General features: G+C 42.2%; 3 protein-coding genes across 3 annotated transcripts; 1 reads left to right on the top strand and 2 right to left on the bottom strand.

Moving 5' to 3' along the window:
- Window positions 1-560: 560 nt before the first annotated feature.
- tmem267 (transmembrane protein 267) lies at window positions 561-4,092 on the bottom strand. Its single transcript, XM_083670917.1, has 3 exons — window positions 4,013-4,092; window positions 2,464-2,890; window positions 561-2,076 (listed from the first exon to the last, which is right to left on the bottom strand). Exons 2-3 carry the CDS (start codon window positions 2,848-2,850, stop codon window positions 1,741-1,743), a joined length of 723 nt encoding a protein of 240 aa, XP_083527043.1. The 5' UTR covers window positions 2,851-2,890; window positions 4,013-4,092; the 3' UTR covers window positions 561-1,740.
- A 2,098-nt stretch (window positions 4,093-6,190) lies between these two features.
- On the top strand, window positions 6,191-8,533 carry LOC310804970 (cystatin-C). The gene is made up of 4 exons (XM_083670437.1): window positions 6,191-6,388; window positions 7,201-7,352; window positions 7,534-7,638; window positions 8,079-8,533. The coding sequence occupies exons 1-4, from the start codon at window positions 6,295-6,297 to the stop codon at window positions 8,157-8,159; spliced, it is 432 nt and encodes a 143-aa protein (XP_083526563.1). The 5' UTR covers window positions 6,191-6,294; the 3' UTR covers window positions 8,160-8,533.
- Window positions 8,534-8,547: 14 nt separating this feature from the next.
- On the bottom strand, window positions 8,548-16,096 carry rassf6 (Ras association domain family member 6). The gene is made up of 11 exons (XM_083670436.1): window positions 15,794-16,096; window positions 14,626-14,701; window positions 13,889-13,967; window positions 13,631-13,788; window positions 12,897-12,997; window positions 12,377-12,576; window positions 11,228-11,329; window positions 10,956-11,007; window positions 10,529-10,647; window positions 10,026-10,123; window positions 8,548-9,837 (listed from the first exon to the last, which is right to left on the bottom strand). Exons 2-11 carry the CDS (start codon window positions 14,676-14,678, stop codon window positions 9,762-9,764), a joined length of 1,038 nt encoding a protein of 345 aa, XP_083526562.1. The 5' UTR covers window positions 14,679-14,701; window positions 15,794-16,096; the 3' UTR covers window positions 8,548-9,761.
- Between the last annotated feature and the right edge of the window lie 2,744 nt (window positions 16,097-18,840).

The following is an 18,840-nucleotide window of genomic DNA, read 5'->3' as shown; positions in this document are numbered from 1 at the left end:
GGAAGCATTATAGGCCTTATAAATGGCGTAGGAAGGCTTTGCCATGCCCTTAAACTGATCCTAGGTGGGGCCAAACATTGTACTGGGGATATTCCACCGCCCTTGGCTGTCCTGGACAGAGGAAGCTGTGTATCCTGTCTGACCGGGAGGCTCATTTCCTGTCATGAGAAGTGCATGGGTCATTTATGTTCTCCCAGAGTGAGGAGGCGCCCTAGCAATACTACTGATGAAGCCACTTACAACCTATAGCTTCAATTTGAAGACGACTCTCAGCAAAGTGCATTTAAGGCAAATCTGAAGATGTTTTATAAATCTTGTGTCACTGAATTGAACCCAATTAATTTCAGGCAGTTTGTCTCATGAAAATGCAATACATTAATTATAAATTGTTGCCCTAATGAAAATTGTACTGGACTGAAATTACAGTGCTGCTTGACAAGTGTGTCGAGAGCAACTCGCCCACACACTCTCTCTTAAAGTCGCGAAGTGTAAATCGCCTCAATTATCTGATTGAGCAAAACACATCAACACAGGTCCAGGGCATCGATTTATTTTGGAAAAAGAACACGTTTAATCCACAGTGTCTTTACTACAGAAGATACCAATAAGAAAATAAACAAGTTAACATAGAAAATACATATTCAATAAATAATATTAAAAACAAATAAATTATGTGTGCAAAATTCAACATATTGCATTAATTAAGGACACATTGTAAACAACAAGAGCAGCAATTACTTGGTTATGCAGAGTGATGCATGAATGGACATGGTTTAGGCCAGAAATAAGTTTCTGTGACTCAATGATGCCCTCTACAGAGCAACAGTCTCACAGTAAAAAAGCATCGGCCTGCACAAACACACAGCCTCGTCGAAACCCACTCCAAATGAAGTGTTCTAGAGTTCAACAATTTAGTCTAAAACCCATTAAACTGATATATCAGATGTCATGACCACACAATAAAGTATGAGGAATAAGAGGAATGTTCAGATAATGTTACTCCTAAAAGCAATACTCCCTGGACTACATGGATAAAAATAGACCTTAAAATGTGATGTAACTTGCTTGGCTAATGTGAACGCCAGTTTAATATCAGGCAACGAGAGGCTCCACCACCAAGAAGCCCTGAAAGGCTCTATTATGCACACACATGGAATAATGTACCTACCAGCGTTCCCTAAGACTTCCAGCTTCATGATAGGTCGTGACACATTCACTTCAACATCATTACCCAGTGACATGTCCCCCAACAACAGAAATAGCACAATTCCACCTTATCATTAACCACAAACACTTCAACAAACTAGTACTGACGCTCAAACAGGAAACCTCCTCTGGGCCTGATAGTGACAAGTGGGGGAGGCATTTTCCAAAGGCTAGTGGGAGGTTGTTGATGGTGCTCATTCAGACTTTCATTGCGTCCCAATTATCAACCCTTTCTCTAAAGCGTGCACTTGTGCACTCCCACACATGAACTTGCAACAGAAGTAGGTATAGAATAGTATTACTATAGTATTAGTATAGTACTACATGTAGATGTAGTGGAAACTACCTAAAGCCCATCCAACAGGAATAGGCTGGTTTTAGAGGGGCTAAAGCCCATCCAATTATTTGACATCCGTGGAGGGGAGTGAATGCACAAGTGCACACTTTATTAAATAGAATAAGAAACTGGGACGCAGAAATTGATAAGGAGATGAGAGAGTGAGGCATGGTGGAATAGTGGAAGTGGCTTGTTTGTCAGACATCGATGGCGATGCCGTGTTTGGTGGAGATCACGTCCCGGGTGCCCGTTATGTACATGAGCACCGAGCAGAGGTGGGGCAGCGTGGCTGTGATGCTTACGTACAGCCAGTAGTATATGGGCGCCGTGTTGCCGAACGGACACACCCAGAGGCCGTGGCGCACGCCGTCTCGTACGTGGTGGGAGGCCATGGAGATGAACAGCATCCAGGGCAGGGAGCACCACGAGTCCTTTAGCCTGCCTGCCCACATGAGTAGCCTCAGGGAGAAGCACAGCACAGGGATGAGGGAGGAGCAGTGGAGGGGTGGCCGATGGGGAAGGCTCACCGCAGACTGGACGGAGGAGAAGGCAGGTATGAGGAGTCAGGTTAGCTATAGGCCTGATAGTAACTAACATGGTGCTAATCTATCATAGCATTTGGAGAGATATCAGCCAAAAAGATAAGAAGATGTCAGTGTAGACATGAGTTATTCAATGAAACACACACTATATTACTTTTTTTCTTTGGAAAGTGGATTCACAAGTTCGGAACCAAATCTGTTTGCTGATATAAATGGCAAGTTGTAGAAGGGTATTTGGTTATCTTACCCTGTAAGGCTCTCTGAAACACACTCAAGTAAAATTTTACTTGCTGTAGTAACACCTGTATAGGCCTACAAGTTCCACAAATCTAGATTTATACCAACACATTGATCTAGCATTGTACCAAAATGTCTCACCTTGAGTGACAGGGAGCCGGCCATGTAGAAGTGGTCCAGGTCGATGAGGGAGGCCAGGAGCCCCGCCAGTATAACTTCATAGAAGTCACTCCTCTTCCTGAGGCCAATGACAATGGCCCAGGACCAAAGTCCGATCAGGCCATGGACGCTGTTGTCCAGTGTGGCCCGCACCCACAGGTGCTGCTGGAGGAAGGAGAACTGCAGGACGTGGTCGACCAGGACGCAGAAGACCCCAAGGCTGGCGCTGGCGAGCAGCGAGGCGGAGCTGAAGGTCTGGAGGAGGGCCTGAGCTTTCTCCGTCTCCACGGCCAGGCTCAGAGGCATGGGACCGGGGCCACGGCCACCTGCTGAGGAGGAGGAGTCCAGCTTGGAGTAAAATCCTCGCATGGCGGTGCCTCTCCCATAGGGGGGTCAGCACCTAGGCAATCTGGAGGGGAGGAAACCATTGGATTGATTAATTAATTAAATTGCATTTTTGTGTCTAGTCATAAATTACCCATCCCTCATGGGATCATAAGACACCATTTTCTCAATGCAAACAACATTGTACTTATTTAGGGCTATAGGCCTACCTGAGATATGGTGGAAGGTACAGACACACATATTGGGGCAGAAGAGAGACCTTTTGTCTTTGCATTTTAACTGCATGACTTGAACTGCCATTTTGATAACCCAAAAAAAACTGTAAATTGAACAGGGATACGGTGAGAGTACATCATCTGAGGTCAGAGCTGTATATAGCCAAGGTCTGTCGTAACTGCTGAGAAATTGAGGGCATGCTCCGATTGAGTATTAGGACTAGACTGCAGGTACAATAGGAAAGGCAAGCTTTTAATGAATCCACCATCATAGTTATAACCTATACAACAGCAACAAAAAAAGCATACTAGTAGCTTCCTGGCAGATCTGTCCACAGAGGATTAGGCAAGGCTGAATGCAAATGTTTACTGATGCAAAATGATGAAAAAGCTGCCAGAGGCAGAGGGTAGTCGTGTTTTTTTGAAGATGCTTGACTCTTTCCAAGACCTTTCCCTAAAGAATACAGTACAGTCACAAGACATTTCTTATTCATTGTACAACTAGCCTATGGTTTGGAAGATGTCAAAAATGCATTAGCCAGCTAAGGAAATACATATAATTCAAGACAACAAGCATCTTGTGATGTCACTTGACGTGAATCCAGGGGGATAGGGATGCCAACCCGAGGTGTTAGCTAGCTTGGTTACCATTGAGTGAGACATTACCAATGCTACAACACTGGGCCATATAAGCGAGGTACCTAGCTAGCTATAACGTTGCCGTATTCTGTGCGTGGGCAGACAGTAGACTGATGAACTAGACTCCATTGTTGTCAATGTCAAAGATCTTGCTAACAACGTTAGCAGCTAGGGAACCCCTCATTAGCATTAGCTAGTTATCTAGCTAGCTAGATGCCTTTACAAGCGTTGGCTATGTTACAACGATTCATTAGCAGCAGGTCGCGTTAGACTTCAAATTTCATATAATGGGGCTGAAAATATTTAAATGTAAGAGTTCATAATTCACTCACCCCATTGTACAATCCCTCCATAAGGGCTTTCTGTGTACACCGGCTGACGACGACCACACACATAAGCCTCGCCTAAGCCCAGCCCCCTGATAAGGCGTGTGGGTAAGAACTTAATTTCATTGGCTAGTGAAGCTGTCATTTTAAATGTTGCGGAAGACTTTACGTCCAATTATAGAACAGTTGGTCCCCAGATTCAGCAGAGAGGAGTCAGCTTATCCTTTGTTTGCCATCCATCAACAACATCTTCTTTATTGGTAGATAACAATACAATTGAACGAAAATGTATTCGTGTAGCAAATAGAATAACATCTCGTAATGTGCATGCATCTGTAACGCGTTATAGCTTGTTAGCTGTCATATAATAACTAACCTTTGAAATGTTTTGTGTGTGTGTGCGTGTGCGTGCGTGCGTGTGTGTGTGCGTGTGTGTGCGTGTGCGCGTGTGCATATGTGAGTGATATAACTTTTATACCACAGGAAATTGATACCCTAACATCTGTGGATTAATAGTAGTACAGTTGTAAAATGTCACATTTCTCTCTGTTGGATTAGAATTGTTCCTCAATTACCATAATCAATGTCAAACAGGATTCCCTCATTATAATATCAAATATTACATTTCAGTTATGAAAAGGGTGCTGATTAAGATAAACAAATACAGGTATAACCAAGTTAACCATTACTTCTCATGTGTTTCAAGGGATTACGTGTAGGTCTACAGTAAAGGAGTTAGCTTTGTACAGCACTGCACTGTAAGTCAGTCGAGGTGAACGGAAGTGGTGTGGGGTCGGAGAAGATTATTCAGGTCAGTTCAGTGCTCAGTGAAGCGATTCCGGATCTCCTGGTATGAGGGACAACGTCGCACGAGAGGTGTCCCAGCATCTCTCAAGCTGTTGCTCCAATTATATTTCTTATTTCCGATGTAGTCTTCTCTTATCTGGAAAGTCTAAAAGCACTAATAGCCTGAGTGAAAAAGAAACATGTTTTATTTCTTGAATGGCCATGAACATGAAACAGTAGGCCTATTGTGCTCAAACAAGTCAACGCTTCCTATAGGCTGACACATCTTGTTTATTTTTTCTCTTTAAGAGGAGGCCACCATTTAGTATAATGATGACTAATCACATGCAGCTGTAATGATGACATAACATCCTCTCTTTGTCACTGTTCTCCAACCACAGACAGACATGTTATCATGGTACAGTACAGTATGAGCTGGAACATGTTTGAACGTCATGGAAATGATTGCAAAAGCAGATATATCATAGCATATATCTCATAAACCTTAGACACTGTCTTGTTGTAAACCTAAAATAACTCAAAATGGCAATATTGGTGTTGAAGTAAAAACCCTGTTCTTGACAAGACGGGACTGCAAGGAGAAAAACCTGATATAAAATAAACAATTAATTATGTAACTTGGCTCTTTCAAGCTAAATCTCCTTAATATATTTAAAAGGGTGTCTCCTGTTGAAATGCCTCCATCTGAGGAGGCTGGCCTCCATGGTATGTTAAGGTATTCAACCAGCTCTTCGTGTTTACCTACTGAACAAATACTCCCCTTCCTGAGGCAATAGACAGCACCTATTAAGGATCACTGGGTCCAAACACTGTATATGTAGGCCTATTAATCCTGATTCAGTTAGATGGTAGGCCTGTTCATTCTTATTCATTGAGATGGTCCTGGTCTTTATTATCATTAGCAGGAGATCTACCTCTCAGCATTCATTAAGTTGCTGATGACCAGGTAAAGAGCTTAGCTCAGCAGATTGTACTGTCTAGTGACAGCAGGCTAAAGGGATTAGGCTAGCATGAGGATTAGTATACTCTAGAGACAATACTTATGACGTTTTTGGGGGACACTAGCTTGCACCCTGACTCATTGACTGCGTACTCACGCTTTGCGGGTGATTTTGACTCAGAGGTCTAGAAAGGTCCAACCTTTCATGCATGCATAGGCCTATATGTACAACCACACCTACATACACCCTCGCAAGCACACATACACTTGCGCATACACACACACACACACACACACACACACACACACACACACACACCCACACCCACACCCACACACACACACACACACACACACACACAAAGAGTCATCTAAATGAAAGCCCAGGCTGGCTCAGGGCTGTCATTGCCAGGAAGGGTGTGGACTTAACTGGCTTGTTAAACATTCCATGGCTTAAATAGGGAACTCTCTCCCTCAGTCAGCTGCACAGTTCCTCCCCAGCTCCCAGTGGACTACAGGACTCTCGTCTGCTCTGGACACCATGGCTCCTCTGCTCTTCATGCTGCTCTCGCTCATCTCAGCTTTTCAACTAGCCCAGGGAGACCAGCCCGCAGAGGAGGAATTGATCACAACCAGTAAGTCCTGGACGACATGGAAACCTAGCTCAGGCAATGACTGGCGACTGGACACTAGTGGATACTGAAATTGCATTGACTGAATCCATGTGCTTTACCATGTCAGTTTAAGATAAAAAAACATACGATTTTGAGATATTTCAGGAAATGTAACCACAATGATGTAGCAGAGAATATAATCATTACTGGATCTTGGAATTACTCTATTCTAATGATAATTGCCACTTGAAACTACAGTAGAAGTTACACAGTCTTTCTTTGTAGGATGATTTTAATGTTATAGTCCTATAACCAAACTCTACACTTTATTTTCTTTTTTTATAAAATAGCAAGCAAGGCTGTCTTCAAATAGATTATCATGTTAATGATGGTTGCAAATCAAAATCCCCAGCAGGACATACTTGAAATAGTGTATTCAAACCGTCATGAGTTGTTGAGTTTTGTGTGAGCAACCGATTAGAGAAACCGATTAGACGTTCACAAAACATTGCCTGGATGACTGCCACCATTTGAGACTCAAAAGCACTCTATGTTAAGGAAATGAATTCCCAATTAGTCATATGTTTACTTAGGAAGGCCAACGCAAGTGATGTAACATGTTGAGATGGGCACTCTGTTCTTGTACTTAAACATTGATGCCGTACTGCAGCCTCAGTGGCTCTTATGAGTCACTGTATTTGGATGGTCTTGTGGTTCTGAATTACTGGCTGGCTTTGCTTGGTGAGCCACTAAAAATGTAGCTGCAGTATGTAGCTAAAAAGAAAAGAAGCTATTTTGTTTAGCTCAAGCTAATCAGTTTGTTGTCCTTTTAGAGAACGTCCAGCTTCTGGGCGGGTGGTCAAAGAGAAACCCAGAGAATGCTGAGATCCAGGATGCTGCTCAATTTGCTGTGGAGAAATTCAACTCAAAGTCTAAAGCCAAGAAATACTTCAGACTGCTTACTGTCACGTCCGCTGAGACACAGGTGAGATTGTACCTCTTTCTAGAGCCCTGATTTGTTGAATCTATCAAATTGTTTAATCAGCATTTATTGATGCATGTTTTTACTTATTTTCATGAACACAGGTTTCTATTTCTATCTCCAGTTTTTTAAACACAGGTTGTTTTTCACAACATTTCCACTACTCTTCCTCTTGCACATACAGGTGACAAACATGATCAACTACAAGATTGAGGCTACAGTTGGAAAGACAAAGTGCCTCAAGTCTGATAACGACGCAGATGTGGAATCATGTGTTATGGGAAAAAAGGTTTGTTTTTGTTTTCATCATTCATGATATCTTGAAAATGTGTGTGGTTTTTCTGATTTTGATGATTTTGATGATCAATCAATTAAGTGTATGAATCTTAAAGAACAGTTCCATTCTGATTTTTCCAACAAACCACAGACACGTATGCAACAGTGTTCAAGACACATGCCTTTTGTACTGTGTGTGCTGCACAGTTGGCTCTTGTGGTTGTGTAGTATAAACTTTGATTTTACTGCCTTTGTCTGTTTATGCAGACATTTAACATTTAAATAATGTCATAAAGTAATGAGCGAGGAAAACATGCCCAGACATATACAGACATTTCCAGTTTTTTTGCATTTAATTTAATGCACATACAACATACAGCAAAATTTTTATTTTTGAAATAATGTTACATATACAGTACAGTGTCTAATGTGACTTTGATATTTGTTTTCCAGCGGCTCATGTGCACATTTGAGGTTCGGTTCGATCCTCGCACTAATAAGCATGACCTCGTCAGCTCCTCCTGCATGAAGTGATCAGCCTCGGATCAGCTCCAACAACGACAACTGTCATCTTTCAACACTTGACTTTTTATATGCACAGATTTAAGCACAAGCATTTCTTTTAGAACTTGTTGTGATTATGATGATATTTTAAAAACAAACGTTTTCCACTGTCTGTTCATAAATGTTACACAGTCATCTACCAAATTGTCCACTTCGCAAATTGCAGTGATCTCTGCAAGGAGAAAATAAGTCATATTACTTTTAACTCTATTCTAAGCCATTATGACAAATTTCCAGTTGTAACCAGCACTTAGCAACCGTTCCTAAATAAAGGGCTCAGCGTATTGCAGTTTTTATGAGTGGAATATCCCCAATGGCTGAATGAAAAGGAGCCAAACATGAATAATGCACACACATCCATATTCTAATTTGTTTTAATGAAAATTCTCAAATTACAGCAGAAACATAATCATGTACGTACATACTGTACATGGCGCCACAACTTGAATACATCAACAAACAGGATGTTTGTATATCTTTCATAGTAGTATCAATTTCATAGGCATATTTACAGAATGGTCTCTTCCTCCTCTTTGCCCCTTCTCCTTTTTTCTACATTTAGTCACTTATTGGCATTATGATGTATGGCAAAATGACATCAGTGTCATGTGTATGACATCACTATATCAGGTAACCCTGAACATCCAGCTGTCTCAGTGTGGTGTGTTCTAGGTTAAAGGTCGTTCAGCAATGTGACATCATCATACAGAGCGGGGCGACTTCCTGCTTGCCGACAACAATAACAGAATTTCATTGCAAATTAGCCCAATCCCTGGAAGCACGCCCATATTGGGAAGAGGCAATAATGGAAGCCCTGGATTTCTAGTTTGGTTATTGTTGATGTTTGTAAGCAGGAAGTCGCCCCAATATGATGTCTTATTTAGATAACCTTGCATTATTACCTGATAATTGCATATGAATTACGGTTGCTGATTATTTTAGATTTACTGACTCAAGCACCACTAGGTGCCATTTCAACACAGTCTCCAAATGATTACATTCTGGGTGATCGTTCCTGCAGACCAAGGAAATACGGTCCGGGAGATCGTATTATCTGGCTATACCAGCGTAAGATACAGTACATCATACAGTACATACATACTAAAACTAAGATACAGTACATACATACTAAAACTAAAACTAAGAGTTACATGAATTACGACTTGTGTGGCGGTTATGTAGTATTAGGCATTAACTTTGACTGGTTAAGGTTAGGCATTAACTTTGACTGGTTAAGGTTAGGCATTAACTTTGACTGGTTAAAGTTAGGCCGTATAACGAGATAATACGACTGCACAAATCGTATTGTTTGGTCTGCAAAAACAATCCCGCAGAATGCAATAATTTGGAGTCTGGGTTGTGCTATGTACTACCTGGTGGTTACCCATCATGCTGAATTTATAGAGGTAAGTACCAGAAAGTACCCCTTGTTACCACATAGTTACCATCTGGTTTCTTAGAAACTACTGGGTAAATATCGGCTGAAACAGGGCTGTAAAATAAAAGGTTACCCTTATTTCTGAGTCCACCTTTAATATGCTGTTGTTTTAGTGAGAGTTGTCAGTTCAGCCATCACACTGTAGTCTCTGTCTTTGGGGTTATCTTGGAGCTCAGGAACTGGGACAGGAGTCTCTGCTGCTGGTTGTACCTATGCCACAAGGACAAATCACAGTTAGAACACACAGATGGCACAAATGGTAGATTTATTTATTTAGCAATGGTGACAGGGACAGTACATATTCATCAACCGTTCAGTTTACACATCAGCAATGTGTCAAGTTAACTCAAAGGGCTAATTTAAGCGAAGACATTTTACAACTGTTTACTTCAACTCACTTGGTGATGATTCTCTGGATCTCTCTGTTCTCCTCCTCTTTCAGCTTCTGTATAACCCCCTCTAGGATGGGCAGCTCCAGGTTCAGATACTGAGCCACCTGAGCAGAACCAGTCCAAAACAGGGGTTAGTGGATGAGTTAAACTGAATGATAGTTCATCTGAGAATTGGTGGTTCACCTATTTTGTGTTTGATACTCATTGTCTGATCCCCCAATCCTGCTGCAAACAGCGGTATTGTCCAGAAATAACCCTTATAACCCTTCTACCCTATACTGTATACTTGTATAGATATGGAAGTATTTGATAGGTATATGCAGTGTGACAAAGGTTCCACATAATTACTGTATTCAGACATTTACTAGGGTCCAACATAGCCATTTTAGCTATGACTACCATTTTGCTAATACCTATCCAATAATTTCAGATCTACACAGTATAGGGCTTACAGGGTACAGCTACTTATAGTGGCTTGGGGGGATTGTCTGGCCGGGCTAGACACTCACATCAGTGCTGACTTCCTGTTCGTCTCTGTCCATTAGAAACATCTTCATGATGTTCTCCGAAGGTCCCTGGAGAACCCTCTCCCATAGAGGTAGATCTGAGTCCCCCAGCTTTCTTTTCTCTGTATGGGGACACAGCGGTCACTCATTTTATTTAGCCTTTACTCTTTTTTTATGGATGGAGGGTGAAAGACGGAATAGGTTTTCTATCAAATTGACTTTTTCTTCTCCTTCAATTTTATTGTTATATACTGTAAGATGTTTTTGTCTCAAGATCAAACATTGATTTTAGCTTACATCACACACAGAATATTTCTTAAAACTTGTTTGTGATTTCAAAAGGATGGCATCAGCCCCTTAATTAAAGGACGCCAACTACTTTATGAAAGGATAGCAGCAACCACGTTATCAAAGAGAGTGAAAAACCTACCACCGCTTTGACGAACGCAGTAGAGGGCAAACTCTTGTGGAACGTTCTCTATCTGCAACAACGCAAGTGGGAACAGAAGCATAAGCATACAGGTAAACAAGAAAAAAGTACATTTGATCCTAACTTGAATCAAATGACTTGTTAATCTTCTTTCAAAGTTATTCACATTATGCTATAAAGTGTAAATATTTCAATTGGTCTGCATATTAACATAGATACCAACCAAGATCACATTAACACAATAAGTACAACGAGAGGTTGTTCAAAGTCACCTTGAATTTCTGTAGAAGCTGTGCTATGACCTCATGCGTGGTCATTCTGCTGTTGATGCGTACGTTAGTGGGGGTGCCATAGGATGGGGTAAATATCGACGTCTGCAGAGAAGGAAAAGGAGTGAAGGAATACTATTACATTAGACACAGTATGCAGTGACAGTCAAACATTAACATTTAAGTCATTTAGCAGACGCTTTTATCCAAAGTGACTTACAATAAGTACATTTGTCCAAGTAAGTAAAGCAACTATACAACAGTCATCGTAAGCAAAACCTTTGATAAGAACAAGTGCCATCGGCAGTCACAGTGCTTTTTTTTTTTTATTGGTAATGTAGGGCATTGGGGGGTGGAGAGGTCTGAAGAGGAAGAGCCCAGGTGTACCATAAAGACATGGGTCTTTAGTCTACAGTGGTGGGAAGCTCATTCCACCACTGGGGCGCCAAGACAGAGAAGAGCCGTGACTGAGCAGGGTGACCACTACATCCTCATAGAGATGGCGGTGCCAAGCGGACAGCAGAGGTGGAAGAACGGAGTGGTCGGGCCAGGGTTTGGGGACTGACCATCGCTTGCAGATAGGGAGGGGCTGTTCCCTTTACCGCTATGTAGGCGAGCACCAAGGTCTTGAATCTGATGCAAGCTGCTAACGGGAGCCAGTGAGGGGTGCAGAGGAGGGGGGAGACATGGGAGAATTTGGGGAGATTGAACACCAGACGGGCTGCAGTGTTCTGGATGAGCTGCAGGTCTGATGGCGGAGGCAGGGAGTTGCAGTAGTCTAGGCGGGAGATGACAAGTGCATGGGCAAGGAGTTGCGCTGCTTCTTGGTGTATCCTTTGAATGTTGTAGAGGAAGAATCTACAGGAGCGGGCCATTGCTGTGATGTTAGCCTCACAGGACAGTTGGTTGTACAGGATCACCCCAAGATTCATTGCTGTCTGGGAGGTGGACACAGTGGAGTTCCCCACCGTGATGGAGAAGACTGAGGGAAAGGCTTTCCCAGGAAGGAAGAGGAGCTCCGTCTTGTCTTGATTTGAATTTACATATCAAAAAAATACCTTGTCCCATTTGCAATTATTGATTTTTAATTTTACTTCACTTCTTGAAACTCATGTCCCTAGTAATGTGAAAATCCCACTATGAAATTGCTACCTTGTAGTTGTAGAAGTGTCCGTTGATGGAGAAGCGATGTTGTCTGGCACTGTCTCTCTGTGCTGCCGTCTTACTCTTCCCTCTCCTCTTCACTAGGGAGGCGTCACTCATACATCGGAACAGGTTGGACTGCTCCTCCTCTCTCTCAGCGACCATCACCTTGCCTGGTCGGAGTGTACTGCTCTCATACGCTCTGTAGCCTGACAGAGAAAATGACTACATTTTAATAAAATCAAATAGGATGTAATACAATTTAAATTTAAAATGTCTAGGTAAGAAATCTAGGTAGAGACCTGGTCATGTATCTACTGTAAAATATTGCGCTAGAATGACATGGCTGTCGTAAGACAATGGGCTTTGGGCGTCTAAGATCTCTGTCTATATGTACAGTATGTGCTTCATATTCAAAATATGTTGGCCATATCTATGTGGAAGTATATAGTTGATCTAGCTTCCAAGAACACTTAAAAAAAATTCAATACAGATGATGGCTGTTATTGTAATGAAACTCTAAGGGAACCTGTTGCATGGTTGTTGGTCCCCTCTACAGGATCCTGTGTCGTCTCCTCTATTTCATCAATGTGATGAAGGTCATCAAACTCTCCCCACCTGGTCATCCCTCTACAGATATGAGAGATATGCAATGCTTAGCCAATATGCTCTTACGCTGAATCCCAAAACAACCCCTTGTCCTTGCTCCTGGGCACTTATGATGCATTCATGACATGTCGGTACGACTGTAGGAAACTCAAAAATATCGGACTTCTTCGTTGTACAAAGACGATACTCACGTTTATCACCACAGAGTATAATAATCAACCAATAACATATATTTTAACTCAGAGGTTGCGAGTTTCTGACTTGTCATGAATGCACCTTTAGGTCTGACGACTGGATGGATGGTTTATTATGATATAATATGGTAATAGCACCAACTTGACCTTTGATAGGTGGAAATTCTGCTGTCCACTCAGACCTAGATCAGGTCTAGATCAGAGGTACCCAAGAATAGATCAGGGGTACCCAATTACAATATGTCAATCTGTCACTCAGGTTTCTAGAATGGCAATGGTCCAGACTAGGGGCAACATTAAATCCATTTGGAACCGCCGGGTCCCAAATCCAGACAAAATCGGATCATAGCCTGATGGTGGTAGGGGCTATGGGGTTGATTGGAATTCAGCATCAGATTATCACCCTTTCATACTTCATTCTCTGGTATAGACAGGATGCATTATAAACTTGAAGAGTAACCTCTTGCCTCCGAGAGGACTCATTGGACTAATCGGGTCAGGTGACACCAGGCTGACGAATGGAAGCATCTGTTTTTCATCCTGTATTTTGAGCCTGATAGGCTTCTGTACACCCCAGGAGATATTCAGGAATCCCTCGACCACCACCTCTCCTGAACTCTATTGGGGAGACAGGAAAATGTGCTTAGTCCAATGTCATTGGAAATAGATTAAAGCATTTATTAGGACTAACTCAAACTTGGGAGCAGTGACGGCCTACCTCATAGAAGTTCAGCTGTTGTTGCGTCTTGTCTTTTAAAAAACAATTGTAGGTGTTCAGCAGGGATGAGAACTCAGGCCTAGAAAGAAATGCAAAATGTTGACTTTTAAGATATAATCCACTCAAAGAAAGTGAATTGCAAAATGGTTCTAGAACTAAGAATAACTTAGAACATTGTAAGCATGTTAGATTGTGTACTTAATAGCATGGACACATTTCAAAACACATTGCCTCCACCAGTGTTTATAGTGTTGTAACTTTGAACTTTAACTGACACTCCATTCCTCAGCAAGTTGTATTGGAGGCCTCGGCCCTGTTTGAATACTTTAAATGCCTGTTTGAATACTTTGAATACTGCCTGTTTGAATACTTTGCCCTTCCTTCCTCTCTTCTGTAGAAATCACTAATCTGACATGACTTGGTGGAAGCAATGCATTGTAAAGCTTGCAGTCCAGTGATGTTAGATCTGTGATTTCCTCAATTAAGGATGCATTTTGAAAGTATTCGGACAGGGCCCTATTTTTTTTCTTTTTTTCTTCTTATGTAACACACTGCATATCAACTCACTAAAGCACATGTCAACATGTTATTGAATATGCACACTCAATGTTCCTTATGGTTAATTTCATTGTAGATATAAAGAACCTGCCTGATGTTATAATGCATGGCAGAAAAAACATACCGAGATTACCAAGAGTCAGTATACAGTATACTGTATGAGCAAAGCTGGGACATACCTGGACAGGACTCTCCCCTCTCCTACATGGACGACAGATTGAATTGGCTTCATGTCCAATACAGTACCATCCAGACCTGCAAGGAACACTCCATTTGCTATGATTCAAAACTCACTACACATCACTCTCTGAATCTTTAACTCAGATAAGAAGATAGAAAACCAAAGGACAGTCTATATTACAACTCAGCATATTTCATATCATGACGTACATCTGCCTTTCCATCTCTATCTCTCATAGCACGGTCAAAGTCATGTTGGACCCAACAGCCTGTCAACAGTCACACCTCTCTGTCTAAACCTGTTTCTTGGAAAGGAATCTCAAGTATTCAAATCACACTTGCTGTCAGGCCCATCTCTATACAGATTGAATGGAGGGTGTCACAGTAAGCGCTCCATTGTACTTTAGGCCCCTTGTTTTCGCTTTTACTTTATCCATAGAGGCAGGAAAGTCCTGCTGCCATTTTGTGTGCTCAGCATCTATTCAAAATCATTGACTACTGCTCTCTGCTAGTGAGCTGTAACTTGCTGCAGGGTGCACTCCCAAGAGAGTGGTATGTCTTGTCATGCCTGAACATGTGTGTGTGTGTGTGTGTGTGTGTGTGTGTGTGTGTTTATGTGTGTGTGTGTGTGTGTGTGTTCAGAATCACAGGCAACCTCACAGTCAAGAGCAAACAAAACTGAAAGACTATAGAGAACTACTGCTAGTGTCAACATCGCTGAGTCAACAATGGTGAAAGTCCTTTAACAAAAATGAATTGTCCCTCCTGTCTTCCATGGTTTGAATAGACCACAGAGTATCTACCCAATGAATGAAGGGGTTGGATACAATCCTCATCAAGTCCTTGGTGCTCAAAATCCATCGCCGGAGGGATCATTCCAGTCTTTCTGTAGTCCACACCCATGTTGAGCCAAAGCTAATCTCTCAAATGACAAGGCAATAAAGACCCTCAGAAATGAAGTCAATTTTTCCTATCCTCACGCACATGGGATTCAGATTACATGAATGTGTTATGAAGTTAAGATATTTTGTCTACGCCTAAAGATTCAAAGACACTTTCACACCCTAGCTGTATGCAAATAAGCATAAAGCAGAGAATGAACAATCTCTGGGAATAAGCACTGAAACCTGGTCAATTTATTGCAAAAGTAAACACACTCTTACTGACCTTTTTACAGCCCAAATCCTACAGCGGTTCAATCCAGTGTGGTTCAGTACGACTGTAATGTTGTTATTCCTCCATAGTAGAGTTGTGATTCGCTGTGCGTTTCTGTGTGTCTGTTCTACGTTCAGAAGTTCACAGTGAGAGGTAAGTCCAGTGAGAGACGAGAAAGAAGAGCGCACACACTCACGTACACACACACACACACACACACACACACACACACACACACACACACACACACACACACACACACACACACACACACACACACACACACACACACACACACACACACACACACACACACCACACACACACGCACACACACGCAGGTAGTTAATCATTGTTGAGACAGTGTTTGGAGGGAGGTGGCTGTAACCAGATATGACTCACCTGTTCCCAGTGCATTGTGGGGATGTGTGTGTGTGTGTGTGTGTGTGTGTGTGTGTGTGTGTGTGTGTATGAACCAAGGGCATAGGAGGTCAGCTGGACATGAGGGGGCATGCCCCCCCTGGGAAGATAAAAAAAATAAAAATAATAATAATAATAAAGAAGAAACTTTTAAATTCTAATTTCGAGTGACTTTTGAAAAAAGGATACAAACACATCTTAACTTACAATTGAAGCACTAGGGGGCGCTAAGGGCGGCCTTGCAGAGCGGCACTACTCAACATACAGCCCGATCATTCTTAGGGCCATTCATACTGTACTGAATACCAGTGCATTCACCGCATTGTCTTACTACAGGTGTCGTCATTCTAGTGCAGCCCGTGTCGCCTGAATTGCCTGTCTTGAGAGTTATCGGACAGATTGGTGTGGACAGTGTCGCGCTATCGTAAAGAAATGGTGTGACTGTGAATGTGGATATATTCAAATAAACAATCATTTTTAAGTACTCTATGAAACATTACTCGCTAACAGTTTGCCCCACAGCCAGAACTACCCAACGTCAGCTAGCTAACTGAACAAGCACTCGAGATAAAACCTGACTCTGCAGCTACAGTATATGCTAGCCAGGGGAAAGTAAACATCTAAAAGTGTATTCACGTGTTACTTACAGTATATTTACTGTTACATGTTACATGTCCCCCACGCCCTTGGCCCCTCTGTCGCCTGCGCCCTACGCTGACAACCTGACAACAAGAACAATTTCTGTCTCAAGCTTCCATTGAATTGTATTGAATCATACTGCACTTTGATGCTGTTTTTTTTTTTTTAAGTCATGTACCCATCTTATGGCAACATACTGTGTGACATAAAGTTCTATTGTTATTTCTATTAACTTTGTAGGACAAAATACATCTAACTGGTTATGATGACTGAGGCGGAAACAACCTTTTAAACTGGAGAATGGGTGACATGTTTTATCTGTCTGGGTGTTTACAGTCTGACAGCACATTTTACCACCTCCCAGTGACAGCTGTGTGCCCCATGCAAGACTCAGTTACAGTCCAGCCCCGCCATCGCAACACCTCGCTTCTAGTAGGCACTGCAGTGACATTTACCCATATGGCATGTTGGATATTGAGTCTTTAATTTGTGTTCTATCCATCTTATCCCAATGTTTTGTTTTCCTTATCTTTAGTCTATGCACAAAAACTGGAAATATGAATCCATGTCATGTGTCATTTGAAAAAAAATATTTTTAGTTTTTCCTTCTTTTTGACATCTGCGAGAGAATAAGGAACTGTAGCTACTGTACTGCAATAGGTGGAACCTGTGACTAATCTGTTATGTATGCTCATGGTGTATTTCTCCTCACAGACAGCAGAGGGCAGTGCAGTGCTGTTGATGTGGTCTTAGCAAGCAGGCTTTGGTCAATTTACAGTAGAGCAAGAGTCCCTCTGCTGCTGGGAAAGTTTTGCTGATGTCTTGGATCTATATAATGTAATATGATAACCGACTGACTTAGGCACATTGTCTCTTCAGGTTGATAAGAGCTCAGTCTCACCAAAGATGGGCCTCACACACACACACACCCATATCAGAGTTACAGTACAAGGCTACATTAGAGTTAGGGTTAGGGTTAGGTTTTTTTATGCACCGTGGGTGCACTCTCTTTCCTCATAGCCTATGTCAAACTCTAGATTCTGGCAATGAGCTGCATACATTGCACAACATAATCTTGTGTCCTTCCAGTGAATTGTGTTAGTGTATCAATGATGTGCTCATCTCTCCATAACAGCACACATACAGTGTACACACACACACACACACACACACACACGTGTGCACACTCATGCACGGACAAAAGTACACAAAAATATGCCAAAATACACACAACATGGGAGCACAATGCCCATACAAGGCCAAAGCTGTGTGGATGGGAAGCAAACAAATGCTTTGGGAAATGTCATTCCTTGCTTAAAATAAATCTGAGGTCTCCGGGTGGCAAACAACAGGTGGACAGCCCCATTCAAAGGCTGACAGGGTGTGTATGCCAGAGACATGTTATTACGTTGTGTGTGTGCGTGTGTGTGTGTGTGTGTCTATCAGTGTAAGTGTGTGTGTGTGTGAGTATCAGTGTGTGTGTGTGTGTGTGTGTGTGTACGTGTGTGTGTGTGTGTGTGTCTGTGTCTGTGTCTGTGTCTGTGTCTGTGTCTGTGTCTGTGTCTCTCTGTGGAAGTGCGTGATTGGGTTTTCAACCCAGTTTATTTTGGGTCTCTCAATGGGTGTTACACAGTTAGGGACATTCACTGACACTAACACTATATCCACTTATGTCCCTTTATACTTTGCAGTGGTCACATTGGGTATTTGAGTGGATATACTAACTATAGCCACGGAGATTAATTCTTCGCTACTGTATAAGCAAACATCCAACAGGGATGGCTATAGCTATGGCTATACAGCAGTGATGTGCCATGACTGCCCATGAGTAATAACACAGCAGCTGCTGCTGTCTATCTCCTTAGACAACACTGAGAGGGGAAAAAACAGAACCCCTGAGCGCTGTCAGTTAGCTAGCTAGCATGACAGGGCCTTGGACTCACACAGACTGTCCTGTCTAAAGAATTATTGTCCTAAAAAACAGTCAACGCCAGGATCTC

This window comes from Argentina silus (genome assembly GCF_951799395.1).
Source record: "Argentina silus genome assembly, chromosome: 5".
NCBI lineage: Eukaryota > Metazoa > Chordata > Actinopteri > Argentiniformes > Argentinidae > Argentina > Argentina silus.
The sequence above is the reverse complement of the archived record's forward strand: the minus strand, read 5'-3'. Positions and strand labels throughout refer to the sequence as shown.

Excerpts from the sequence above, each read along its gene's own strand:
- tmem267 (XM_083670917.1), bottom strand. The coding sequence starts at position 2,850 with ATGCGAGGATTTTACTCCAAGCTGGACTCCTCCTCCTCAGCAGGTGGC. Across the intron at positions 2,077-2,463 it reads CCGGCTCCCTGTCACTCAAG|TCTGCGGTGAGCCTTCCCCA; the intron begins GTGAGACATTTT and ends TCCTCCGTCCAG.
- LOC310804970 (XM_083670437.1), top strand. The coding sequence starts at position 6,295 with ATGGCTCCTCTGCTCTTCATGCTGCTCTCGCTCATCTCAGCTTTTCAA. Across the intron at positions 6,389-7,200 it reads GGAGGAATTGATCACAACCA|AGAACGTCCAGCTTCTGGGC; the intron begins GTAAGTCCTGGA and ends TTGTCCTTTTAG. Across the intron at positions 7,639-8,078 it reads CATGTGTTATGGGAAAAAAG|CGGCTCATGTGCACATTTGA; the intron begins GTTTGTTTTTGT and ends TTTGTTTTCCAG.
- rassf6 (XM_083670436.1), bottom strand. The coding sequence starts at position 14,678 with ATGAAGCCAATTCAATCTGTCGTCCATGTAGGAGAGGGGAGAGTCCTG. Across the intron at positions 13,968-14,625 it reads GAGGGGAGAGTCCTGTCCAG|GCCTGAGTTCTCATCCCTGC; the intron begins GTATGTCCCAGC and ends ATTTCTTTCTAG. Across the intron at positions 11,330-12,376 it reads GACACTTCTACAACTACAAG|ACGTCGATATTTACCCCATC; the intron begins GTAGCAATTTCA and ends CCTTCTCTGCAG.